The 23,054-nt window shown below is 49.0% G+C and overlaps 2 protein-coding genes across 2 annotated transcripts; one reads left to right on the top strand and one right to left on the bottom strand.

The window, feature by feature from the left end:
- The first annotated feature begins 2,390 nt into the window (after positions 1–2,390).
- On the top strand, positions 2,391–21,161 carry MED9 (mediator complex subunit 9). The gene is made up of 2 exons (XM_087825741.1): positions 2,391–2,596; positions 16,694–21,161. Exons 1-2 carry the CDS (start codon positions 2,391–2,393, stop codon positions 16,908–16,910), a joined length of 423 nt encoding a protein of 140 aa, XP_087681867.1. The 3' UTR covers positions 16,911–21,161.
- Positions 21,162–21,662: 501 nt separating this feature from the next.
- RASD1 (ras related dexamethasone induced 1) lies at positions 21,663–22,755 on the bottom strand. The gene is made up of 2 exons (XM_016215622.2): positions 22,466–22,755; positions 21,663–22,218 (listed from the first exon to the last, which is right to left on the bottom strand). Exons 1-2 carry the CDS (start codon positions 22,749–22,751, stop codon positions 21,674–21,676), a joined length of 831 nt encoding a protein of 276 aa, XP_016071108.2. The 5' UTR covers positions 22,752–22,755; the 3' UTR covers positions 21,663–21,673.
- Positions 22,756–23,054: the final 299 nt, after the last annotated feature.

Genomic DNA, 23,054 nt, shown 5'->3' on the forward strand with positions numbered 1-23,054 from the left:
TAGAGCATCTGCTTTCTTTAACTTTTAATGGAACAGTTGTAAACAGACACACATTTGTTGTGGCAGTTTAGGCTTTAATGAAACCAGCAGGTTTTTTGGACATCCACTTACAATGTTATGAAGTCAGCTTTCATCTTGGCCACTAATTATATTAACTACTTTTAGGGCAAATTGTCAATGCAACATATTCATTCATACTTCCTATGTTTTCAATTTGTTCTCGTTAGCTATGGCTATACCTAAAGCATTTTTTCTTTTTATTAAAAAAGAGATGTCCTCATTATTCTGCCAGCAATAAAATTGAGGCTTGTAATTAAGTTATAACACACCGGTCTCTGGCCGGGTGGCTCAGGTGGTTGGAGCATCATCTCGTGCACCAAAAAGGCTTTGGGTTCAATTCCCCATCAGGATGCATACCTGGGTTGCAGGTTCGATCCCTGGATTGACGTTTCTCACATCAATGTTTCTCTCTCACTCAAAAAATAAAAAACCAATAAACATATCCTCGGGTGAGGATTAAAAATAAAACCACAATAGTGGGCGGGAAGAGGTTAACTAAAGAACTTAACATGCCTATAGGCATAGCCCAGGGACACAGACAACAGTGTGGGGGAGGCCTGGGGGTGGGGAGGAGTGGGGTGGAGGGGTTCAGTGGGGAATAAAAGGGCCACATCTGTAATACTTTCAACAATAAATATAAATTTAAGAAAAAAAGCACTGTGGGAGAAAAGATGATGTTAGATTGCCATGGGGATATTATTGATGAATATTAGATTGCATTTAAAATTCTGAATAAAAATTTCACTTTAACATTTCAAATCATAAAGTTACAAAACTGCAGGGACCTGAGGTCTCCTGTGTGTCGGTTAAGACCATAAGCGCGGTGTCAGGCAGGTTGTGTGACCCTGGGGCCACTATCTTAACCATGGTAAGCCTTGGTTTCCTCATCTATAAAACGGAGAAATAGCTACCGTCAAGAGCTCTTCTGCGGATTGAATGAGACGACCGTGGCTGTGACTGTTCCTTATACCCACTTTTATTACTATTATTTCCTATTACACCACCCGTTTCCCCAGGTGACTTGCAGGGTAACAGTCTCGGAGCAGCCGGGTCCCACCCCGAGGACTTCGTCCTCCGCGCTCCTCCAGGGCTCAGCTCCCCAGCGAGGTGGAGGCCCCTGGCGAGCAGGACGACCGGCGGGCCCTCCCCGCACTTACCCGCTCTCCCGCTGGGTGCTCTGGGCACCCGTAGCTGAAGAAAGCCGCGCTGGGCCCACACTAGAGGGCGCCGCAGCACGCCCTCGCACCTCTTTCCCTTCTGCAGCCTTTCTTCCCCCACCTGCCTCGTAACCCTCTCGGGGGAACCGCGCGCATCCCGCGGTCGCCGGCCCCGCTCCGGGGCGCCCCTGCTCGCCTCCCACCTGAAGGGGGCGTCCTCGCCTCTCAAGGCCCCGACGGTCGCCCGAGGAGGGGTGGCGCTCCTGGCCCGTGCCTTCCACTCGCTAGCTAGGTTTAGGGTGGGTGTCCCCACTACCCACAAGTTATGCTTGTTTTGAGGCGCATAACCACAACCCCACGAGTCCCCCCTTGAGCCTCGGATCCTGCGGTGTCCCGAAGCCAAACCACGTCTCTAAGTCGGAAAGCAGTTCAGGCTCGGCCGTGACCCCGAACTAGAGTCAGAGGCACTGGGGCCTCGGGGCTTGAGAAGGCGGCCCACGGGTGCGAGGCGCCGGCGTCCCCCGAGGGTGCGGAGGGCCTGGCGTCCGGTCCCCGCGCTAACCCCTCCGGGCTAGGGCAGCCCCCCACCCCGCGCCCCGCCCCGCCCCGCAGGGCGCCTATTCGATGTTGTAGTATCAGCCGCCCCTACCCGCCCCGCAGCTCTGCGGTCTCCGCGCCCCCTCCCGGGGGCTCCGCGCGGGCCGCTGCCCGCCCTCTCCAGGCCAACCCCGCGCGGGGCAGCAGGCGCTCGGCGCGCGGTCCGCTCCGCTCGCAGTTCACCCGGCCTTCCTCCCGGCGGCCTCCGCGGGGGGCCGGGCCGCGCTGCAGCTGATTGACCTCAAGGCTTCCGCTAGGAGCTGCTTTAAGACCTCTTCGCGAAGCGACGAGAGTAAGCCGCGCTTCCGAGATAAACCTCTTTCCGGCGCGTACTTCAGTCATCCTCACAACCAAGGACCGGCGCCCTCCTCCCGCCGGCCGCCCGTTGCCTAGTAACGGCCGCCCCGCCCCGCGCCCTCGCCCCGCCCCGCGCCCTCGTGCGCACGCGCGCAGCCCTCCGGGCCCCGCCCCCACGGGCGGGCGAAAGTGACGTGCCGGGGAGCCCGACGCGCTCGGCGGGCGGGGCGCTGGGTCCTGTTTCCTGACAGGCTGGCTGCTCGCGGAGCCCCGAGCGCCATGGCCTCCGCCGGGCTGGCCTCAGCGCGACAGGCCGAGGACGCGCCACCGCCGCCGGCCGAGCCGCCGCTGCCGGAGACGAAGCCGCCGCCGCCGGGCGCTGCTCCTCAACAGCCGCGGTCGCCGGCGCCGAGGCCCCAGTCGCCGGCGGGCGTGAAGGAGGAGAGCCACTCCTTCCTGCCCCTGGTTCACAGCATCATCAAGTGGTAAGGGCCCCGGGGAGGGCGGCCCGGCGCCCCCTCTCCTCGCCGCTGCCGAGCTGCCGCGGCCTCGCGCTCCGGGCGTGCCCACCTTGTGCGTGGGGAAACAGGCCGGCACGGGGAGGAGGCCTGTCCTCGGGTCGGCAGCGGCTGCGAGCCCTCGTGGCCGGGCCGCGGGGCCGCCCGCAGGTGGCCTTCGGGGTGACCCAGCCTGAGGCTGTGACAGGGGCGGCGGCCGGGCGGCCCCGGCCTGCGCCCCAGTTATCTGGAGCTGGTCGGGCGTCCCGAGCCACGGTGTTTCCCCTGAAAGATAGGGGGCCTCGCTTCGCTCTCCCGCCTCCCCCACTGCCCACCGCTTAGAAGGGAAAACCCAAGTTCACGAGGTTCGGAGGGTGATGTGGGAGGCCCGGAAGGCGCCCGAGAAGGTGCCCACAGGATTGACCCCCGCAGTCGCTGTGCTAACGCGGCATCAGAGCAGCGGATTGTCGCCCTTCTGGCCAGTCTTGGGCTAGCCTGAGTTTCAAAACAGACTCTGTAAAGAGAACTAAAATCCACAGCCAGAAGCCTCCTGATCCCATGTTTGCACGAGTTATTTTTACCCACAGACTAGGTGTAAGCCCCTCAGCTTATAGCTCTTATTTAACCATCAAAAACCAAAACACAGTAAGTGAAAACAAATTGCTAGTACTGTAACATTCCAGTGAGCACACATGCTCTTGAAGGCTTTGCAGACAGGGAATTGCTCCTCTGAAAGTTCTGACTGTTAATGGCCCACCTCCCTTTGAGTTTAGCCAGACTAGATTCACTTGGTGTGGGGGGACCTGACGCTTCCTCCACTTTTCCCACAGCGGCAAATCCTTTGTTCACACATTAGACCCTGACTGGATTTGGCTGCAGGTGGTGTGAGGCAGCCTGTTCTGTTCTCATTAGCCTGTGCTCATGAAATAGCAATTCTCCGCAGCCGTGAGATCCCAAGCACAAATGCAAATGCAGGCCCTGCAGTCCCAGGGCAGTGCTGGATTACAAATGCAGTGGTACCTCAGTTTTTGAATGTGATCCGTTCCGGAAGACTGAGTTCTGAAACGTTGGAGAACGGAGGGATCAACAGCCAACAGCTGGGCCTCAGGATCTTGCCCTCAGCGGAAGCGGTGTGGCACGTTCTACTTCCCAGGTGTGTTCGAAAACTGAAGCATTTACTTCCGGGTTTATGGCATTCGTAAACCAAAATGTTCATAAACAGACGTTCGAAAACCGAGGTACCACTGTATACTGGTTTCAAGAAAAAGATGGCCGGGCGGGGCATGGTTCAGCAGTTGAACATCAACCTAGGATCCAGGAGATTGCAGTTGGATTCCTGGCCAGGGCAAGTGCCTGGGTTGGAGGGTTGTTTTTTGGGGTTTTTTTTTTTAAACCCCTATCTTTATTGATTTCAGAGAGAGGAAAGGTGAGGGGGAGAGAGAGAGAAACATCAATGATGAGAGAGTCATTGATTGGCTGCCCCCTGCACACCCCCGGCTGGGGATAGAGCCCACAACCCGGGCTTGTGCCCTGACCGGGAATCGAACCCCAATCGCATGGATCATAGATCAATGCTCAACCGCTGATCCACACCGGCCAGGCTGGGTTGCAGGATTGATCCCCAGTCAGGGGCGTGCAGGAGGCAGCCGATCAATGACTGTCATCATTGATGTTTCTATCTCTCTCTCCCTCTCCCTTCCTCTCTCTGAAATTAATAAAGATGTATTTGAAAGAAAGAAAGGAAGAAAAAGATGGAAAAATGAAAACAGGCATTTCTTGGACCCCTGGAAGTATGTTCTCAAGCCCCGGTAGAGCAGTTGCATTTGGCTGTCCTTAAGATGGGCAGTGAGGTATACCAGAGAGAACATGGACTTTGAAGTCAGGTAGCCTTAGATTCAAATCTCATGCTGATGCCTGCTTGCCTGGTAATCTTGGTGAATGCATAACCGTTCTAAGCCTTAATTTTTTGATTCTCTAATACATGAATAATAATAATGAACCTCAAACAATGGAATTAAACTGTAGCTCTGTAGTGTACTGACTGGGTGACCTTGGTCAAACAGTTTAGCTTCTCTGAGCCTCTCTTTCTCTTGTGAAATAGAACTAATAATATTTACATCATAAGATTGTTGTGAAGTGTACTCAAGAGCTGTCTCCTGTGAAAGATAGAGGGTTGATTACTTGTGTTTGTCTCTGTTTCTCTAAAAGAACAGTGAAAACTTGTTTTGTTTTTTGAATACAAAATCAAAAAGAACAGGAGAGGAGATAACTGCCACAAACCAGATGGCCAAGGCCTAACCCACCTACCAGCCCCAGGAAGCAGCCAGAAGCAGCTGCTTTCGACCATGGCCTCCCCCCAGGTCTCAGGAATTGGCAGTGCCAGGGACCTCTGGAAATAGGTGAAGGGGGACTGAGACCAGGAGGATTACTTAAAAGTCTATTTAGCCCGGCCGGGCGTGGCTCAGCGGTTGAGCATCGACCTAGGATCCAGGCGATCGGGGTTCAATTCCCCGGCAGGGCACATGCCCGGTTGCAGGCTTGATCAATGACTCTCTCATCATTGATGTTTCTATCTCTCTCTCTCCCCCTCCTTTCCTCTTTCTGAAATCAATAAAGATATATTTAAAAAACAAAAACAAAGACTGGGTAAAAAAAAAAAAAAGTCTATTTAAGGACATCCCTTATAGTTCTCTCCCCCAAGTCTAAGCAGACAGGTAACTACCCTTCTTCATCTTGGAAGACAAAAGGTTGCTCTTTCCCAAGATTTATTCTTAGGAAAGAATAAGCCAGAGAGTATCTGAGACAGGAAGGACACCGGCACACTGCAGGAGTTTGAGGGAGGGAACCATACTGAAAATAGGGTTTAAGAGAAAGTTCACACACTGAATAATACTAAGACCCCACCCTCGCCTTCCCGCACTGGCTTCTAAACTGGCAGTGAAAGAAAATAGAGGTACCTTTTCTTGAGTGTCTGACCAGCCCAAGAAAATAGTCATTAGGGACTCCCTAAGAAAGAACCTAGTTAGTTCATAGACTGGATAACCAAGGTCACTAAACATATGAAGAAAGCCCCTGGTAAGAAATCACAAAACAGAAGAGCAGAAAAGCCACTTGGATGAAACAGTATGCACAGAGAGGAGAGAGACTGCAACCATGAAAAAAGGTTAGGATCCGATTTTAAAATATGTCTAAGTATGTATTTGAGTTTATAGGCTAATAAGGGAAAGAGACAGACTGGTAAGGACATGGTAGGAAAGACCTCGTGAATCCTGGAGGAGTCAGAAGGCTTGTTAAGGGCCTATGCCAATGATGAATCTTCCAATATGAAAGGGAGGAGGAAGGAGGGGACTATAGGAAGAGTGTGTGTAAGGATGGGGTGCCAAGAAATAGCATCAGCTCTTGGAGGTCCACTCAGTTTGGTGGGGCTGGAACAGAAATCCAAGGTAGGAAGCAAGAGCAGGAAAGGTGGGGAAAGCCACAATACAGAGGACGCAGCATCCCGGTACGGGAGTGGGGGGGTGTCCTCTGAGGGAGCTACTGAAGATTCAAACCAGGCGTCGTAGATTTGTGCTCCAGATTAATGTGGCATCTCATCTGACAGGCGGGGAAGGCAGTGAGGAAGGACACCATCCTGGTGGGCCTGGTGAGAGGAAATAAGGGCCAGGACCAGCTCAGGCCCCGGGTCCCCTCCTCCGCAGCTTCTCGGGCGGCCCTCTCATTATTTGCTGACTCCTCGCCTAGAGGACAATAGGAAGTACAAGCTGGAGTGAGTTGAACCTTCCTTGTCCTCCTAAGAATTCAGAGCGCTACGTCATTAGGGTTTTTAAAACATTTTATTTCTAGAAAGTTAAAATCGCAAATTCAGAAACATGTAAAATGAAAAGTATTCCTTCCCCTAAGTTTCCTCACCAGTAATAACTACTGTGTTAATATTTTAAGTATCCTTCTATACACATCTTTCCAAAAATGTACAAATTAAGATCATATTGTACTTTGCTTTTTTGACTTATTAGTCTGTTTTGGACACCTTTCTGTACTCACACATGAAAGTCTTCCTCAGTAAGGTGGCTGTATCCTAAATCATGTAACATCTTCTGTTTGTGGACTTGTAGGTGTTTTCCTGACGTTCGCTATTACCAGCAGTGCTGGGGTAAGCAGCCTTATATTTGAGTAAGTTGATGATGAGGTAAATCCTCAAGCAGTGGAAGTACTGGAGGGGACCGTATACTTGCTTTAAATTTTGATAAGCTAGTGCTAAATTTAAAGTGCTTCATCTTTTTAGCTCTTTCTCCAAAACAGTCCTGTAGACTGGATTGCTTTAATTAACCTAAAATCGCCCACAAATTTGTGACCCAGAAAGCAATAAAAATATATATATTTTAAAATTGTAGATATTCAGAATGCCCGTAGATATATAAAATGGCAAGTGAGCCTCTCCCTCCACTCCTCTGAGCTCCTTCCCTTGTCCCCAAACTGCATTATGTTCCACTTTATGAATATGCCATTTATTTAAACAGTTCCCTCTCAGGTACACTTTCATTGTTTCTAGAATTTTGCTGTCGTAGTAAGCACTGCAGTGAACTCCTTTGTAGATGCCATCTCACAAAAGCTTAAGAGTCTCCAAAGGGTAAGATTCTCGCAACAAGATTTTGTGAATTTAACATTTTGATCACTATTAGCAAATTCAGAAAGTATGTACCGATTTGTGTCTTTCCCCAACTTCTTCTATCACCATTAATTTTTTTTTTTGGTTAATCTTCACCCGAGGATATTTTTCCATTGATTTTAGAGAGAGTGGACGGAAGGAAGGGGGAGAGGGAGAGGGAGAAGGAGAGAAAGAAAGAAACATCGATGTGAGAGAGACATCGATTGGTTGCCTTCTGCATGCATCCTGACCCAGGCCGGGAATCAAATCTATGACCCTTTGGTGTGCTGGCCAACGCTCTAACCACTGGGCAACACAGGCCAGGGCTATCTACGTTAACGTGGTTTTTAAAAAAATATATCTTTATTGGTATCAGAGAGAGGAAGGGAGAGGGTGAGAGAGAATTGAAACATCAATGATGAGAGAGTCATTGATCAGCTGCCTCCTGTGTGCCCCCAACTGGGGATCGAGCCCGCCACCCAGGCATGTGCCCTGACCGGGAATCGAACCTTGTCTCCTGGATCCTAGGTCGATGCTCAACTGCTGAGCCACATCTGGCCGGGCTCCATTAACTTTTTAATCTTGGCTAATCTGATAGGTCAGAAATGATACATCATATCAATCTGTGGCATTTATGATATGAGGTAAAGCATCTTTTCATGTGCAACTTTATATGTCATTTCTTATTTTTTCCTGTAAAACTGCCCATATTTCTATTAGGTCACTTCTTTTTCTATGGGCTCGTTGCACAATAAGGAAAGTATGCCTTTCTCAAGCATATTTGAAATATTTTCCCTGAGTTGTTGCTTTTCTTTTGACTTGGGGGTTTTGTTGTTGTTGTTCAGAAGCATATCATTTAATATAGGCAGATTTGTTAAGATTTTCTTTTATGGCTGGCCTGGCCGGCGTGGTTCAACAATTGAGCATTGACCTAGGATTCAGGAGATTCGATTCCTGGTCAGGGCACATGCCCAGGTTGTGGGCTCGATCCCCAGTGCAGGGCATGCAGGAGGCAGCTGATCAATGACTCTCATCATTGATGTTTCTATCTCTCTCCTTTTTTCCTCTCTCTCTATGAAATCAATAAAGACATGTTAAAAAACAAACAAACAAAAAAAACAACCTTCATTAAAAAAAAAAAAAAAAAGATTTTCCTTTGTGGCTGCTGAGTTTTGGTCCTAGTTAGAAAGGCCTTCCCACTCTAATATGATAGATACTTGATCCCTTTTTTCTAGGATTTTTATGGTTTCATTTTTTACTTTAAAAAAAAAAAATTTGTTTTTATTGATTTTTTTAGATAGAAAGGAAGGGAGAGGGAGAGAGAGAGAGAAACATTAATGAGAGAGACACATTGACTGGCTGCCTCCTGCACACCCCTTACTGGGGATCAAGACTACAACCTAGGCATGCGCCTTGACCCGGAATCGAACTGGGAACCTGTTGGTCCATGGGACAGTGCTCAATCCACTGGACCACATCATCTAGGTTCATTCTTTACTTTTAATTCTTTGATGCTTCTGGAATTTATTTTGATGGAAAGAGTAAGGGAGAGGTCCAGCCTTTTCCCCAGTTAGGCCATGTTTCCACTGCTGTTATTGAATATTTATTATTTTCCCTGCTTAAGCTGCCTCCCTATCATACACGGACTTTCCACATTTTCTGATCATCTTCTGGACATTGTCTTCTCCTCCAGTACCAAACTGTTCTAATTCTCAGATATTCATGGTACAGTTCGTTGTCTTTCAGGGGTAGTCTTCTCTCTGTCCTCTTTCTTGTATTTACCTGTGGCATCTTTACCTTTCCCAGACTGTTTCCTAAGTAACCCCTGTGATATGCATGATGCTTTTGGTTAGTAGAACATTTAGGCTTTAATCTGCTGCTTTACTTCCGATAGGCCTGTTGATACCACTCATGGTCCAGGTCTTCTAACCTCATTTTTGGATCTTATAATCACTTCTTTATCTATCATCTATCTACCTACCTACCTACCTATCATCTATCTACCTATCTATCTATGTGTGTGTGTTGCTTTCAGAGAGAGGAAGGGGGAGGGAGAGCGAAATAGAAACATCAACGATGAGAGAGAATCCTTGATCGGCTGCCTCCCACACGCCGCCCCCACTGGGGATGGAGCCCACAACGTGGCCACGCGGCCTCAACTCGGAAGCAAACTTTGACCTCCTGGATCCTAGGTTGATGCTCAACCATTGAGACACACTTCTTAATTTGTCTCTTTGCCTTTATCTTCTCTTTCTAGTTCATCCTGTGCATGTTAACAGGTTCGTTTTTCTCAGTTCAAAAATCTCTAGAGCTCTTTCCAAATTGTTTTTGCCAACTTTTAGCCCTCCATCCAGAGATCTCTATAGACCATCATCAAATCTTCTGCCTGAACTATGCAACAAAGCCCAGATTTGAGTGGGTGGAGTCATCTGGACTTGTGCACACTCCAGACCCTCTGCTAGTGTGCCTTTCTGCCCTCTCTTTGCCCAGGGAAATACCACATATTTTCAAGGACTTGATCAGGTCCCACCTCCTCCCGCCGAGTAAGCTCCTGGCTCCTGCAGTGCTCTTGGCTGAGGGGCACCCTGCCCGGTTTAGAAGTTCCATAGCCCATACCACTTTCATCCTTCCTAGTGTGTTCCCCAAAGTTAAATGAAACAGTTAAAACTGCACATTTGTGTTATTTTCAAATAATGAGCAAAGGGAAGAGAAAAATCTCATTTTTATGCCTGTAAGACATTTTGTAGAGCCCAGCTATTTGAGACCTTTCCTGATATGTATAGAAGCCACATTATAGAAGTACATAATAAAGGAGGGTAAAATGAGGCCTGTTGGACCGGGGAAAATTATTTTTGTTTCCTCAAACTTGCCAAATTAATCTAGTCTGGAACAAAGTGTCCCTGCCTAGGAATTCTGGATTGCAGTTGTCACTGTCTTGCCTGATGGTTTTGGCTCACCTAGTAAAAGTATTCTGTCAACACGGGTACTTAAACATTTTTTAATTTGATTTTTTAGTTTGATATTTTAGTTTGATATTGCTGGGTAGGTGGAGGGGAGCCATCATCTTTGATACCACAAAAGTAGTTCAAGTGAAGAACACACAACTTTGTCCTGTAACCATTAGTCTGGGGCCACATTGCTTAAAACAAGTTTATTTGTTGTTGAGGTAGGTCAGCAAGACCTCAGAGCCCCGGTAAGGCTTCTTTCCTGGGAGTGGGGTGTTACCGACCTGCTTCTTCCTACACAAGTGCCTGTTTTAACCTGGCCAGCCTTCCTTGCCAGCTGGGGCCTGTCGGGTTGGGCAGGAGGCAGCCTCCGCAGTAACGAAGTCTGCGGAACAGCCCTTGGCCCCACGGACTTGTCTCCTCATTTTACTGCAGCCCTCTCGGCCACTCACTTTCTCCTTCAGCCAAGTCCCAGCGGAAAGGGTGAGCACGCAGATAGGGAACATCTCTAGACTGTTTTGAAGAGTTACTTCTGGGCCTGTCCTCTTCTCTGCCACTTCATCTGTTCCTTCAGCATAACCTACCAGCACCTGCTGCAACACAGGCTCCGTGAGGGAGGCAGGTGAGCAAGCGGTTACTTAGCGTGCACAGAGCCAGGCGGCACGTTTACCCTGGGTCTTGGGAAGTGGGGGTGTTGAAAGGTTGGAGGCTTCTTGTGGGCAGGCCTGGGGGGCTCCCTTCGAAGTGAACCTACCTGGCAGGTATTGTTGGCAGTGAGGTAACTATCTGAAGTTCTTTAGCGCAGACTGAAGTTTTGTAAAGTTTGGTGGAACAGATGGTTAAAGAAGAGAAGCCCTGGGTCTGTGGGAAACTGGTGACAGTACAAGGAGGAGGCGGGGGGACTTGAAGGATACAGGAGGTGGAGTTGGCAGGACTGATGGCTGGGTGAAAATCAGAGTACACAGAATCTTGTGTTTCGAGCTCACCATAGCCGTGTGGATGGGGTGCCTTTTATCTGATTTGGGGCATGGTGAGGAGGCACTGAGTTCACTTTGGACCTTTGCAGGTCTCCAGGGAGAAAATAGTAATTGTGGGAACAAGGAAGCTGAATTTCAGGAGGGATGGCTGGGCTGGGCTGGGCTTCAAGGAGCTCTCAGCAGCTCTTGAAGAGGTGGAAGCAGATGGACACATTCTGGGCTGTTTTGTGGGGCAGTGCTTTTTTAAACTTCTTTTAACAGCAGAACCTCTTTTTGTTCCTGCCTTAAAAGTATGTTGTTCACATGTAAATCAGTGAGTAGATAAAAAAAAGCAAGGGCCCAGTGCTAGCAGAGCTGGAGCAGAGAAATACACCTGGCCGCTAGATAAGAGATGGCCGATGTTGTCGAGGGTGTGAGGAGCAAGTGTGGTATCTGTGGTCACAGGGAGTGTACAGTCTTTTTGGAGTGTATTTGATAATCTGTCAAAATTTTTAATATACATAACCTTTAGCCCAGAAATCCCACTTTTGGGAACTTATTAAAATACTTGCACAACATACAGATATAGGTATAAAACATTCATTGTCACTCAGATTGCAAGTGATAAATTGCAAACATTCAAACACCCATCAACAGCCAAATAATTCAGCTGTGTAACTGTATATGTGTTAACATGAAAAGACATCCAAGATGCATTGTTCAGGGGGAAAAGCAAGAATCAGAACCATGTGTGTAGCATGGTCAAAACAAAAAATTAAGTGTGTATTTGTATGTTGCTGTATATGTGTGTGTGTGTGTATTTTTTATTATTTTTTATTTATTTATTTTTAAAATCCTCACCCAAGGATATTTTTTCCATTGCTTTCTGGAAGGAGTGGAAGGGAGGGTATGGGGTTGAGGGAGAGAGAACCATCAATGTGAGAGAGACAAATCAATTGATTGCCCTCCGCATGCACTCAGACCAGGGCAGGGATTGAACCTGCAACCGGGTATGTGCCCTTGACTGGGAATTAAACCCTCGACCCTTTGGTGCGCAGGCTGTCACTCTAACTACTGAACATATGGGTCAAGGCTGTTGCTGTATATTATGAAGGAATCTAAAACAGCATATACCATGTGTTAACAGAGGTTATCTCTGGGACGTGGCATTAGAGGAACTTTTCTAAGCCTTGGTGTCTGTCATTTTAATTTTTCCCCTCATGCAACTATTACTGTCATAATAAAAAACAACAAAAAGAAACTGGCTTATAAAGATGCCAGCCACTGAAGTTAGCATGGGAGAAGGAGAGGGTGAGAAGGACTGGTCCCAAGATGGGGCACCTAGGACACTGGGGGCATGAGGCTGAAGGGGATGGAAGTTTTGAGGAGAAAGAAATGGGAAACTGAGTCATATGCCACCGAGAGGTTTGGGAGGAGGTTGGCTTCAGTTACCTAGTGGGTTCCTTGTACTTCTAAGCTGCCAGTGGACACACTTCTGCTCAGTTGTGGCCAGTTTGCATTTTCAAGTCCCAAAGCACCTATACTAAAGAACTAAAGCTGTGCCGTACCTATTAACACCTATACTAAACATGGTTCTTAGAGCCATCTGTGATGGTTGCCCCGAAGTCTGGTGACACAAATACAGAATGTCTGTGTCCACTGCTGGAGTGATGCTGAGCATCACCCAGATGTGCACAAAGACTGTCAGGAAGTGGCCTGTCAGTCAAGCTATAGCTGTGGTAATACTTCACCTTTTTTTCTTTTTAGAGAGTAGGGAAGGGAGAAGAAAGAAAAATTGATCAGTTGCTTCCTGCACGCTCCCTACCAGGGATCAAGCCTGTAACCCGGGCATGTGCCCTGACCTCTTGGTGCATGGGATGACACTCAACTGAGCCACACTGGCTAGGGCATTTGTCCACCTTTTAAAAATGACAGTGGGTGGGACCAAAGTGCCCTAACCTTGCTCTTCTTTGTATGATTTTTGTGCTTCTCAACCTGGCCTAGTCTCCTTTTTCCTTTCTAAAGTTAGACAGTGACACAAAGGCAGGCCCATTTGGAGCTTTCTGCCTTTATTCACTCAGTGTTGGGGCCTGTCTCTTCTCTTTTGGCTTGAGTGTTTCACAGTCACCCTGGCCTAGCAGGTTCCCACTTGTCTGAGCCGGTTCCTGAAGAGTGTTGTTTTCCTCACAGGAGTTCATGCTATTTACCTCCACAACTAGGGCAGGCTCAGGAGCTTGCAGAGGGGGCCTGGCTGTGGTCTGTGTGGCCCCGTTTCAGCTCAGCTCCCCCCAGTTGGGCTTTTTGTTGTTGTTGACTTAAGTAGCAGAAATTTCTCACAATTGTGGAGGCCAGAAATCTGAAATCAAGGTTTTGGTAGGGTTGGTTTCCTCGGGGGCCTCTCTGCTTGGTTTGCAGATGTCCATGTTCTCCCTGTCATCAATGGTCTTTCCTGTGTATGTCCAGTTGTACTTTTCATATGGCTCCTTCTTTATTATCTAAAGACTACCTCCTTTACTAAAAATTCACCAGGTAAAGAATGGGCAACCCTTGAGATTAGGGGGTTTTCAGAAATGAGCACCTTAAACATGGTCCACTTTTTACTTTCAGAATTAAAAATTCTTTGGGGCCAGGTTACATTTGCTTCCAGAATGGGTTGTCATAACTTCCTTCCAAAGTTTTGTTTTATATATTTTTGTTTGTTTTTACTGTGTCCTTTCAGTTTCATGTGAGGTTAATCAATTTTCTTAAAACTGTAATTTCAAAACTCCCTTGGAACTTAAATCTGTAACAGTGTGTTAGCACATATGCTGTCCAAGTATAATGAGTTCCGAAGTCCAGATGGTTTCTGTCCAGAGTTGTGGGACTGAGCTGAGACCTAAAAGAATAAAGTAAAACATGTTCCCTATTTGCTTCCTTCCAAATGATTTACAGCTCTAAGAATACTTCTCCCTAGAAACTGAGAGAAGGTACACCATTAATTGTGGGCATATCTAAATTGAGGGCCTCAAATGACCACAAGAAGTGTTTGGCTCTTCATTCCTTAGAATAAATAATTGGTTCTGCATATCTTGTTTCCGAGTTAGAGCTATTGCTAAATAGTGAGCAGGCCCTAGTGGCCATCTTGTTTGTCAGGTATGAGCTGTAACTGATGGATCACCAGGAAAGATGGATATTCTGTCTGCATAAGTAGAGAAAGGATGAATAATAAATATGAATTAGTACCATCTGGGTTGAAATTTCCCATTAGGGAGGAACTTTTTTTTTTTTTTTTTTTTTTAAGATCGCCCAGCCAGGAGTGGCTCAGAGGCTGAGCATTGACCTAGGATCCAGGAGATCAAGATTCGATTCCTGGTCAGGGCACATGCCCAGGTTGTGGGCTCAATCCCCAGTCAGGGGCGTGCAGGAGGCAGCAGATGGATGACTCTCTCATCATTGATGTTTCTCTCTCTCTCTCTCCCTTCCTCTCTCTGAAATCAATAAAGATTTTTTTTTTTAATAATAAAAAATAAAAGATCATTGACAGTTGCTCCCTCTTACACCTCAATGGATGATGACATTTAGAACTGCCTACTGAATTGGCTTTTAGTTTTTTAGTTTCAACTACTTGTTTTCAAAAGCTTATCCAGCCCTGGCCAGTGTGGTTCAGGTAGTTGAGTGTTGTCCCATGCAGCAGAAGGACATTGGTTTGATTCCTAGTCAGAGCACATACCCACGTTGTGGGCTTGATCCTTGGTGTGTTTACAGAGGCAACCAATCGATGTTTCTCTCTCTCTCCTTCCTTGCCTCTCCCTTCCTCTCTCTAAAATTAAATTTTTTAAAAAAACATATATACATATACATATACATATACATATACATATACATATACATATACATATACATATAGTTGTTGTTAATTCTCACCTTTTCCATTGCTTTTCAGAGAGAGTGGAAGGATGGGAGGGAGGGAGGGAGAGAGAGAGAGAGAGAGAGAGAGAGAAACATCAGTGCGAGAGAGACACATCACCTGGTTATCTCCCGCACGTGCCCCGACTGGGGGCAGGGAGCCAGCCTGCAACCCAGGTACATGCCCTTGACTGGGAATCGAACCCAAGGCCCTTTACTGTGTGGGCCGATGCTCTAACCACTGAGCCACACCAGCCAGGGCAACAAACATACTTTTTTTAAAAAGCCCTGGCCAGCATGACTCAGTGGTTAGAGCGTTGGCCCATACACCAAAGGGTCAAGGTTTCGATTCCTAGTCAAAGGAGCATACTGGAGTTGAAGGTACCCTGCCCTTGTCTCTCTCTCTCCCCCTCTCTACCTTCTTCCACTCTCACTAGAATCAATGGAAAAAATATCCGTGGGTGGGGATTAACAAAAATAATAATAATAATAATAAAATAAAAAACCACCTTATCCACTACTAAAATTTTAAAAAAGTGTAGGAGCAACTGTCAGGCTGTTTCTTTTTTTTTTTCTTTTTTTGAAAAAATATATCTTTATCGATTTTTGAGAGAGGAAGGTGGGGGGAGAGAGAGAGGGAGAGAGAAACATCAGTGATGAGAGAATCACTGATCGGCTGCCTCCTGCATGCCCTGCACTGGGGATGGAGCCTGCAACTTGGGCATGTGCCCTGACCCAGAATCAAACCTCGATCTCCTGGATCCTAGGTTGATGCTCAACCACTGAGCCATGCCTGCTGGGCCAGGCTGTTTCTTTGACCTTAGGTAAAGGTTTTTGCTCTTGTTTTGTTTTTAATTTAGTAGTGACAGGAAAGCATGGATTTCTGGACAGCTAATAAGAGCTGTGAGGTGAAGTGAAGGATCCTGCCTTTAAAATGAGTTTGACCTAAAGGAAGGAGTTTACGTAACTATGGTAGGAGAGAGCTCATACCTTCTGAAAAATGTACAATAGTTTCTAATTTAAAATTTATGAATAGTTCTGTGGAAATTAGTCTTTATGTTAACAGATTCAAGCATCAAACCATCAGCTAAAATTAGCTATTGGTAGCTGATAGTCTCCCGATTGACCTGGAAATGGCTGAAATGAGAAGAAATGTATTTCAGCAAATGTTGCTTGCAATTTTTCACCTAATATTGGTGATAGTTTGTTCATTCAACAGACATTTATGAATTTATTTGCCAAGTATTCACTCTTTCAACAAATGCTACTTGAGTGTCCCAAGTGCCCAGGGCCTGGACCAGGCACTGGGGATACAGCTGCAAATGAGGCAGATACAGCCCCTGCCCTCTTAGCTAATAGACGTTAAGCATCTAATTTTGCAAGCCTGCTATGAGAAGGGCTGCACAGGCACTGCTAGGCATTGGGGTGCTTTTACTGGACAACTGACACATGCCTGCCTTAAGGCTGGCTGTATGAGAAAGAACCAGTCCCTGTCCTCTGGGGGGTGCACAGCCTAGTAAGGGGACAGACAGAAAATAAAGCGTTCTAAAAGATAATGTAGGAAGACAGCAGGTTCTGTGGGGTGCAGAGGAGGGGAGCCAGGGGTTGTCCCCATCTGAGCGCGAATGCTAATGACTACCCTCTGACCCCGCAGCATGGACAAGGATAGCCCAGACATCCACCATGACCTGAACTCCCTCAAAACCAAGTTCCAGGAGATGCGGAAGGTCATCAGCACCATGCCTGGCATCCACCTGAGCCCTGAACAGCAGCAGCAACAGCTGCACAGCCTCCGGGAGCAAGTCAGGACCAAGAATGAACTTCTGCAAAAGTACAAGAGCCTCTGTATGTTTGAGATCCCCAAGGAGTAGATGAGGCCAGCTTTTAGGATTGCCCGAGAAGGAACGGAAGAGCAAATGGCCTATTGCTGCCACTCTCACCCCCCGTGTGGTTCTTTGTGAAGTGTGGTTCTTTCGAACCCCAGCTCTGAACTTTATAGCTGACAAGGGGAAGGGGCTATTGTACTAATTTCTTGGCTGAATTAGCATTGACTCTGGGAGGAGCCAGCCAGGAACTTAGATTTGTTGGGGCTTCCTTATATATCTCCATATGCCTAGATGCATAATAACAGGAGTGCCAGCTAGTAGAAACAAGAGTGTTCCTGCAGGCTGCAAAAGGGATGGAGGCCTCTACCTCTACCTCTGGGAGTGGCTATCTGCTGTGTGTTTGGGCTGCACTGGCATAGCTGAAGAGCAAAGTAGGAAGAGAGGCATCTCCTCTTTGCTTCTTCCTGCCTCCCTCTCTTCTCACCCCCTGGATATTATCAGTGTGTACCAGATACATATTGTTCTGTTAACCACAGTGCCATGAAACCTTTGCATAGAGTTCACTGGACAGATGAGGCTTGTACTCATATGACATGGATTTAACTTGGTAAAGGAAGGCTGTGAGAACATTGTTTTGAAAGACTACAGGGTGGCTTTTTCTCCTGAAACAGTTTGTTTCTTTTAATATTTGAGCCAGTGAATGTAACTGTGACCATGGGGGTGTCAGCCAGAGCCCTGCCTAATGGCCCCTTGTCCAGGTTCTCTGCCATCTACATATTCTTTACTTTTAGCTCTTGCTTCCTTTGTCTCCTGTCACCTTCTGGCATCTATCTCATTTAGCCATTTAATGCCCAAGAATGGCCCAACACTTCACACCTCCCATGGGGCTGGAGGGCAGTGTTGTTTCTACACAGGTGCAGACAGGCTTCCAGGTCAGCAGACCTTGCCTCTTCCAGCATTTCAGATTCCCATTGCCTTGGTTTAAAAAATGATTTCCCTCTCTGGCCTTCTCCCTAAAGAGTCAACCACGAACATTACTGCAATGCAAACAGCAGTTCATAATGTGCTTTTTGTTTAGAGAAGGACAGCTCTAGGCGGCAGTTCTGATGGTCCCTTTGCCAGGTATGACCATATAGTTCTGTTTCAGTTCTAAAGGGCGGGGCAAGCTAAACCCAGCAGTTATGCAGCCAAGTTCTGGTCCATAAAATGTTTACAAATGCCCCTAATTTCCTGCAGGTGGGATGTTTTATTTGCATACTGTTCCCTTGCCTCTTAAGGATAAAGTGAGAATAGTAACCGAATATTGTTTAAATCTAGAAATGGGTGAGTGCGTAACCTATGCTGACCAGTTCAGGGGCTTAACAGATGCCTGCTGCCTGACCTTGTTGGCAGGTACTGATGGGTTGGTTGAAGATGTTTTTCGCAGGAGTTCCAGTCACGTGGACTTGCAGCCACCTGTCAGAAAATGGCAGGCACACTGGGAACTCAGGGATGTGTGAAAAGGGGTATCAGGTTTCCACGGCTCTGGACAGAAGAGCAGGCTCTGAATTTAAGTGGGTAGTCACCTATTAGACTTCTACCTGGGACTGTTATTTAACTGAATCAGTTATTTTCTTGAAATTTCAGAGTAGCGTGTGGGCCGGTTTTAAGGCTCTAACCAAATACCATGAACCACAAAGCATATAGAAATACAGGGCCACGGGGTCTTTCCACAAGGCTACAATGTCAGTTATCACTTGTGTTGCTTTTCAAGAGTATCATTAGAACTTTGCTCTGTTCTCAGGACCGCTTGGCTTTTGTACTGAGAAATTCATAGTAGGATGTGTCTTGGATGTTGAATATGTTCACTTTGTTTAGAGAAGACAGAACAAATTGTGACAACCTCCACTCCGCACCCCTCCCAGCCCCCCAGTACATACATAGCTAAATCAACGTGGAAACAGAGTAACTCCTCTCAGGAGCCAGCATCTGTCACCAAGGGCTCAGTTGGCCTGGTAGGTCATCCTGCCTGCCCATGATTGGCCCCAAGGGCCATCTTTCATTACAGAAATGGGTTTAGTCCCTGGTAGGGAGCAGCCCTCACCAGAGCAAGGTTGAAATCCTTTCCTTGGAACAATATTGAATGCCCCTTACAGGGCTGAGCACCTTCTTTAACCTAATTATTGGGATTATTGGATGGCAGGCACTTTTTATTATTATTTTTTTTTAAATCCTCACGTGAGGATTTTTTTTTTTTTCATTGTTTTTGAGAGAGTGGAAGGGAGATAGGGAAACATAGATGTGAGAGAGACGCATTGATTGGTTGCCTCCTGCACGCCCCTGACTGGGACTGGGGATCAAGCCTGCAACCAAGGTACATGCCCTTGGCTGGAATTGAACCCGGGACTCTTCAGTCCCCAGGTCAGTGCTTTAACCACTGAGCCAAACCAGCTAGGGTAGTAGGCACCCCCCCCTTTTTTTATTTTAATATATCTTGATTTCAGAGAGAAGGGAGAGGTGGAGAGAGAGGTAGAATATCAATAATGAGTCATTGATCAGCTGCCTCCTGCACACTTCCAACTGGGGATCAAGCCCACAACCCGGGCATTTGCCCTGACCAGGAATCGAACCACAATCTGGATCCTAGGTTGATGCTCAACCGCAGAGCCAGACCCAGCAAGGCAGCAGGCACTTTTTTTTAAAGATTTTTTTGAATTAATTTTTTTAGGAAGGGAGAGGGAGAGAGTAAAACATCAGTGTTCCGCTCTCACATCAATCTGCTACCTCCCACATGCCCTCCCATCAGGGATTAAGCTGGAAATCCAGGCATGTGCTCTGGCTGGTACACGGGATGACACCCAACCAACTGAGCCGCACCAGCCAGGGTGGGCAGCAGGCATTTATTTTCATTTTTTTATCTTTATTGTTGGAAGTATTACATATGTCCCCCCTTTTTCCCCTATTGTCGTCCCCCCCCCGCGCTTCCCCTCAGGGCCTTCACCACACTGTCGTCTGTGTCCATGGTTTATGCATATATGCATATAAGTTCTTTGGTCAGTATCTCCCCAGCCACCCTCCTACCCCCACCTTCCTTCCCTCTGGGATTCCTCAGTCTGTTCAGTGCTTCTGTCTCAGTCTATTTTTATTAGATTCCACATATGAGAAATCATGTGACACTTGTCTTTCTCACACTTAATTCTCACAGCAACCTCATGTAAAGGGTGTCCTCTGTATTTTTCCTGGCAAAGAATTTGGGGTTTGGCGGGTGTCACTTGCCCCAAGCTTGCACAATTAAGAGTGGTCCCTCCTGGCTTGTGTGGCTCAGTGGTTGAGCATCAACCCATGAACCAACCAAGAGATCACCAGTTTTATTCCAGTCAAGGCACATGCCCAGATTGGGGGCTTGATCCACAGTAGGGGGCGTGCAAGAGGCAGCTGATCCATGTTTCTCATTGCTATTTCTATCCCTCTCCCTCTCTAAAAATAAAAATATTATTAAAAAAAAAGATGGTCCTAAGTGAGCTGAGAATGGGTTCCCTCAACTGCTGAGAAAAGGAAACAGCAAGTAGAGAAGGACACTGAACCCCTACCCAAGGCAGAAAGTGCTTTCTGGAGTTGGAGGGACACTGGAGGCTGGGTGATTGCAGCTGTCTCCAGACAGCCATGCGGGAGATCCTGGAGAGCAGCCCCATACCAGGGTCCTGCGCCAGCCTACCACCAGATCAGCCTCTCAAGGCTCTATTAACTTACTTGTGAAAGCAGGGCCGAGGGACACCTCAAACCCTCTCAGAGTTCCCGGTTTGATGACCTTTTGTCACCCTAGGCCTGCACTGAGTATAGGACAAAACAGTTGGGCACAGTCCCAGGGGCCCTTTGAGGCTGGGCTAGGGAAACTAAGCAGGTAGATGGCTAGACAGATGCATGTCTAGGGGGGACCCTGAAATCCTTTATTTTTGTCCTAGATGTCTAAGGACCAATTCCCCAAGTAGAAGGGCTTCAGCCTCGTCTAGAGGTTTTTTGGAGCCTCTTCTCCCAGGAGAGCTGAAGCTGTTTTCAGAATGCCAGGGTGATTTCCCAGGTCTGGGGAAGGGGAGCCTAAAGCACTGAAGTAGAAACCCATCCCCTCCCTCCTCACCCTTCCCTTCCAGCTGTTTCTAAAAGCAAAGAAACCATGGACCTTCATTTTAAATTATTTTATATTAAAATAACAAATAACAATAGTAACTAAAGACTGTTTTACAGTATAAACACCTGAATAAGACTTTGTTCATGTTCATGACGACGCCAGAACTATTAAAGTGCAAGTTTTGTTTTGTGTTTTCCTTTGTGCAGTTTCACACACACAGGTAAACAAACCACTTGGCTGATTTCACCCGCACCCCTTAGCTGGTTTTTGCCGGCTGTCATGGCAACCCAGAATCCCAGTCAAGTTCATGCCGGTAGTTACTTAACCCTCCAGCCGGCAGGACGGGCTTCTGGAAGCCTAACAGTGGCTAATGAACTCCCACACACCCACCTCCCAGTTCTCACGTCTCTGAGGAACCCTGCGAATTCGCCCTCTGCTGGGCCTGTGCCCCCCAGGTCGTGGGGGTGGCGGGCGCCAATGGGCAGTCAGCGGTGGGGGAAGTCCCACTATTACCCGGGTCTTCCAGAGCAGATGACCCGCCCTCAGCTGTTTTCGCCTCCCCAGCCGGTGGGGCCGCGGGCCTGGGGAGGGAAGACGCAGGGCACTCGCGCCCGTGGCCCAGGGCGCACGGGGCTGGCCGGGACTTAGATTTGACGTTTAAACAACGCGGCGGTCCTCGCGCGCCAGCGCGGGGGCGGGGAGCCTAGCTGATCACGCAGCGCTCCTTGTCCCTGGCCTGGCCGCCGCCTCTGGCCTTCTCCCGGACGTACCGGAGGTCGCTGTGCACGCTGGGCCTGCGCGCGAAGGGCGCCACGATGCCCAAGGCGTCCCCCGGGTGGCCGCCAGCCGGCAGCAGCTTCCCGCGCCGCAGCGCCTTCTTGTGCAGCACCTCGCAGTCCTGCACCGACACCTTGCGGTGCAGGTCCGGGCTCATCTCGCTGGGCAGCTTGGCCATGGCAAAGAGCGCCCGGAACATCTGGTCCAGGCTGCTGTTCTTTTTGGCCGAGATCTCGAAGTAGGCGCAGCGCTGGGGGTCGTCGCCCACCAGCTGCTCGATCTCGGGCAGCTCCACCTCGCGGTAGAAGTCCCGGTCACCTTTGTTGCCGCAGATGACCAGGGGCACGTCCACGTTCTCCTTGGTTTTGTTTTTGAGGCAGGACTTGGTGTCGAGGATCTGCCGCTTGAGCCTCTGCACCTCCTCGAAGGAGTAGCGGTTGTCCAGGCTGAACACAAGAATGAAGGCGTCTCCTAGGGGCAGAGCAGAAGAGAAGGTGAGGGCGGCTGCCAAGGGGGCGGCTTACGTTGGTCTTGACTTTGGGGTCGCCCCGCTGCCGGGGCTCCCCCAGCCGCGCCCCGGGCGCTCAGGCCCCTCACGCAGACTCGGGGGGCGCGGCGGGCGGACCAAGCCTCGCCGGCGCTCTCGGACCAGGGGTCTGCCGCCTCCCCGTGGCGCGGGACCAGCCCCCGCCCGCTGCCCGGCCCGTCCCCGGCTCACCAGTGAGGATGGAGAGGCGCCGCATGGCGGGGAACGGGTGGTTGCCCGAAGTGTCCAGTATGTCGAGCTGGTAGACCTCGCCGCGGATGGAGTAGAACTTGCGGTGGAAGTCCTCGACCGTGGGCGCGTAGGCGTCCTCGAAGCGGCCCGTGAGGAATCGCGACACGATGGCCGTCTTGCCTACCTTAGACGAGCCGAGGATGACCAGGCGGTAGCAATTCTTGGCCGGTATACTCAGCTCCGAGTTGCTCGGGCACATCTTCTTGATCATCGCGGTCAGTTTCATTGGGCGGAGGGGTGGTGGGCCGGCAAGGGGCCGAGCGGAGCGCAGAACGGCCCGGGGGCTCCGCTTGGGCTGCGGCTGAGCTCGGGCTTGGCTCCCGCTGCCGCTCCGCCCGTCCCGCGCCGTCGCTCGCCAGGCTCTCGGCGCCCCGCGGCCGCTTTTATGTGCACGCAGCCTGGTGCGCGCCCCGCCCCGCCCCGCCCCGCCCCGCGGCCTCCGGCTGCTCCCCCCTCGACCCGCGCCGGCTGCAGCCCGCGCTCCCGCTGGGGGCAGTGCGGGAGCTGAGCCCGGAACCCGGCTGGAGTC

Source organism: Miniopterus natalensis, chromosome 17 (assembly GCF_054644295.1).
Source record: "Miniopterus natalensis isolate mMinNat1 chromosome 17, mMinNat1.hap1, whole genome shotgun sequence".
NCBI classification, from domain to species: domain Eukaryota; kingdom Metazoa; phylum Chordata; class Mammalia; order Chiroptera; family Miniopteridae; genus Miniopterus; species Miniopterus natalensis.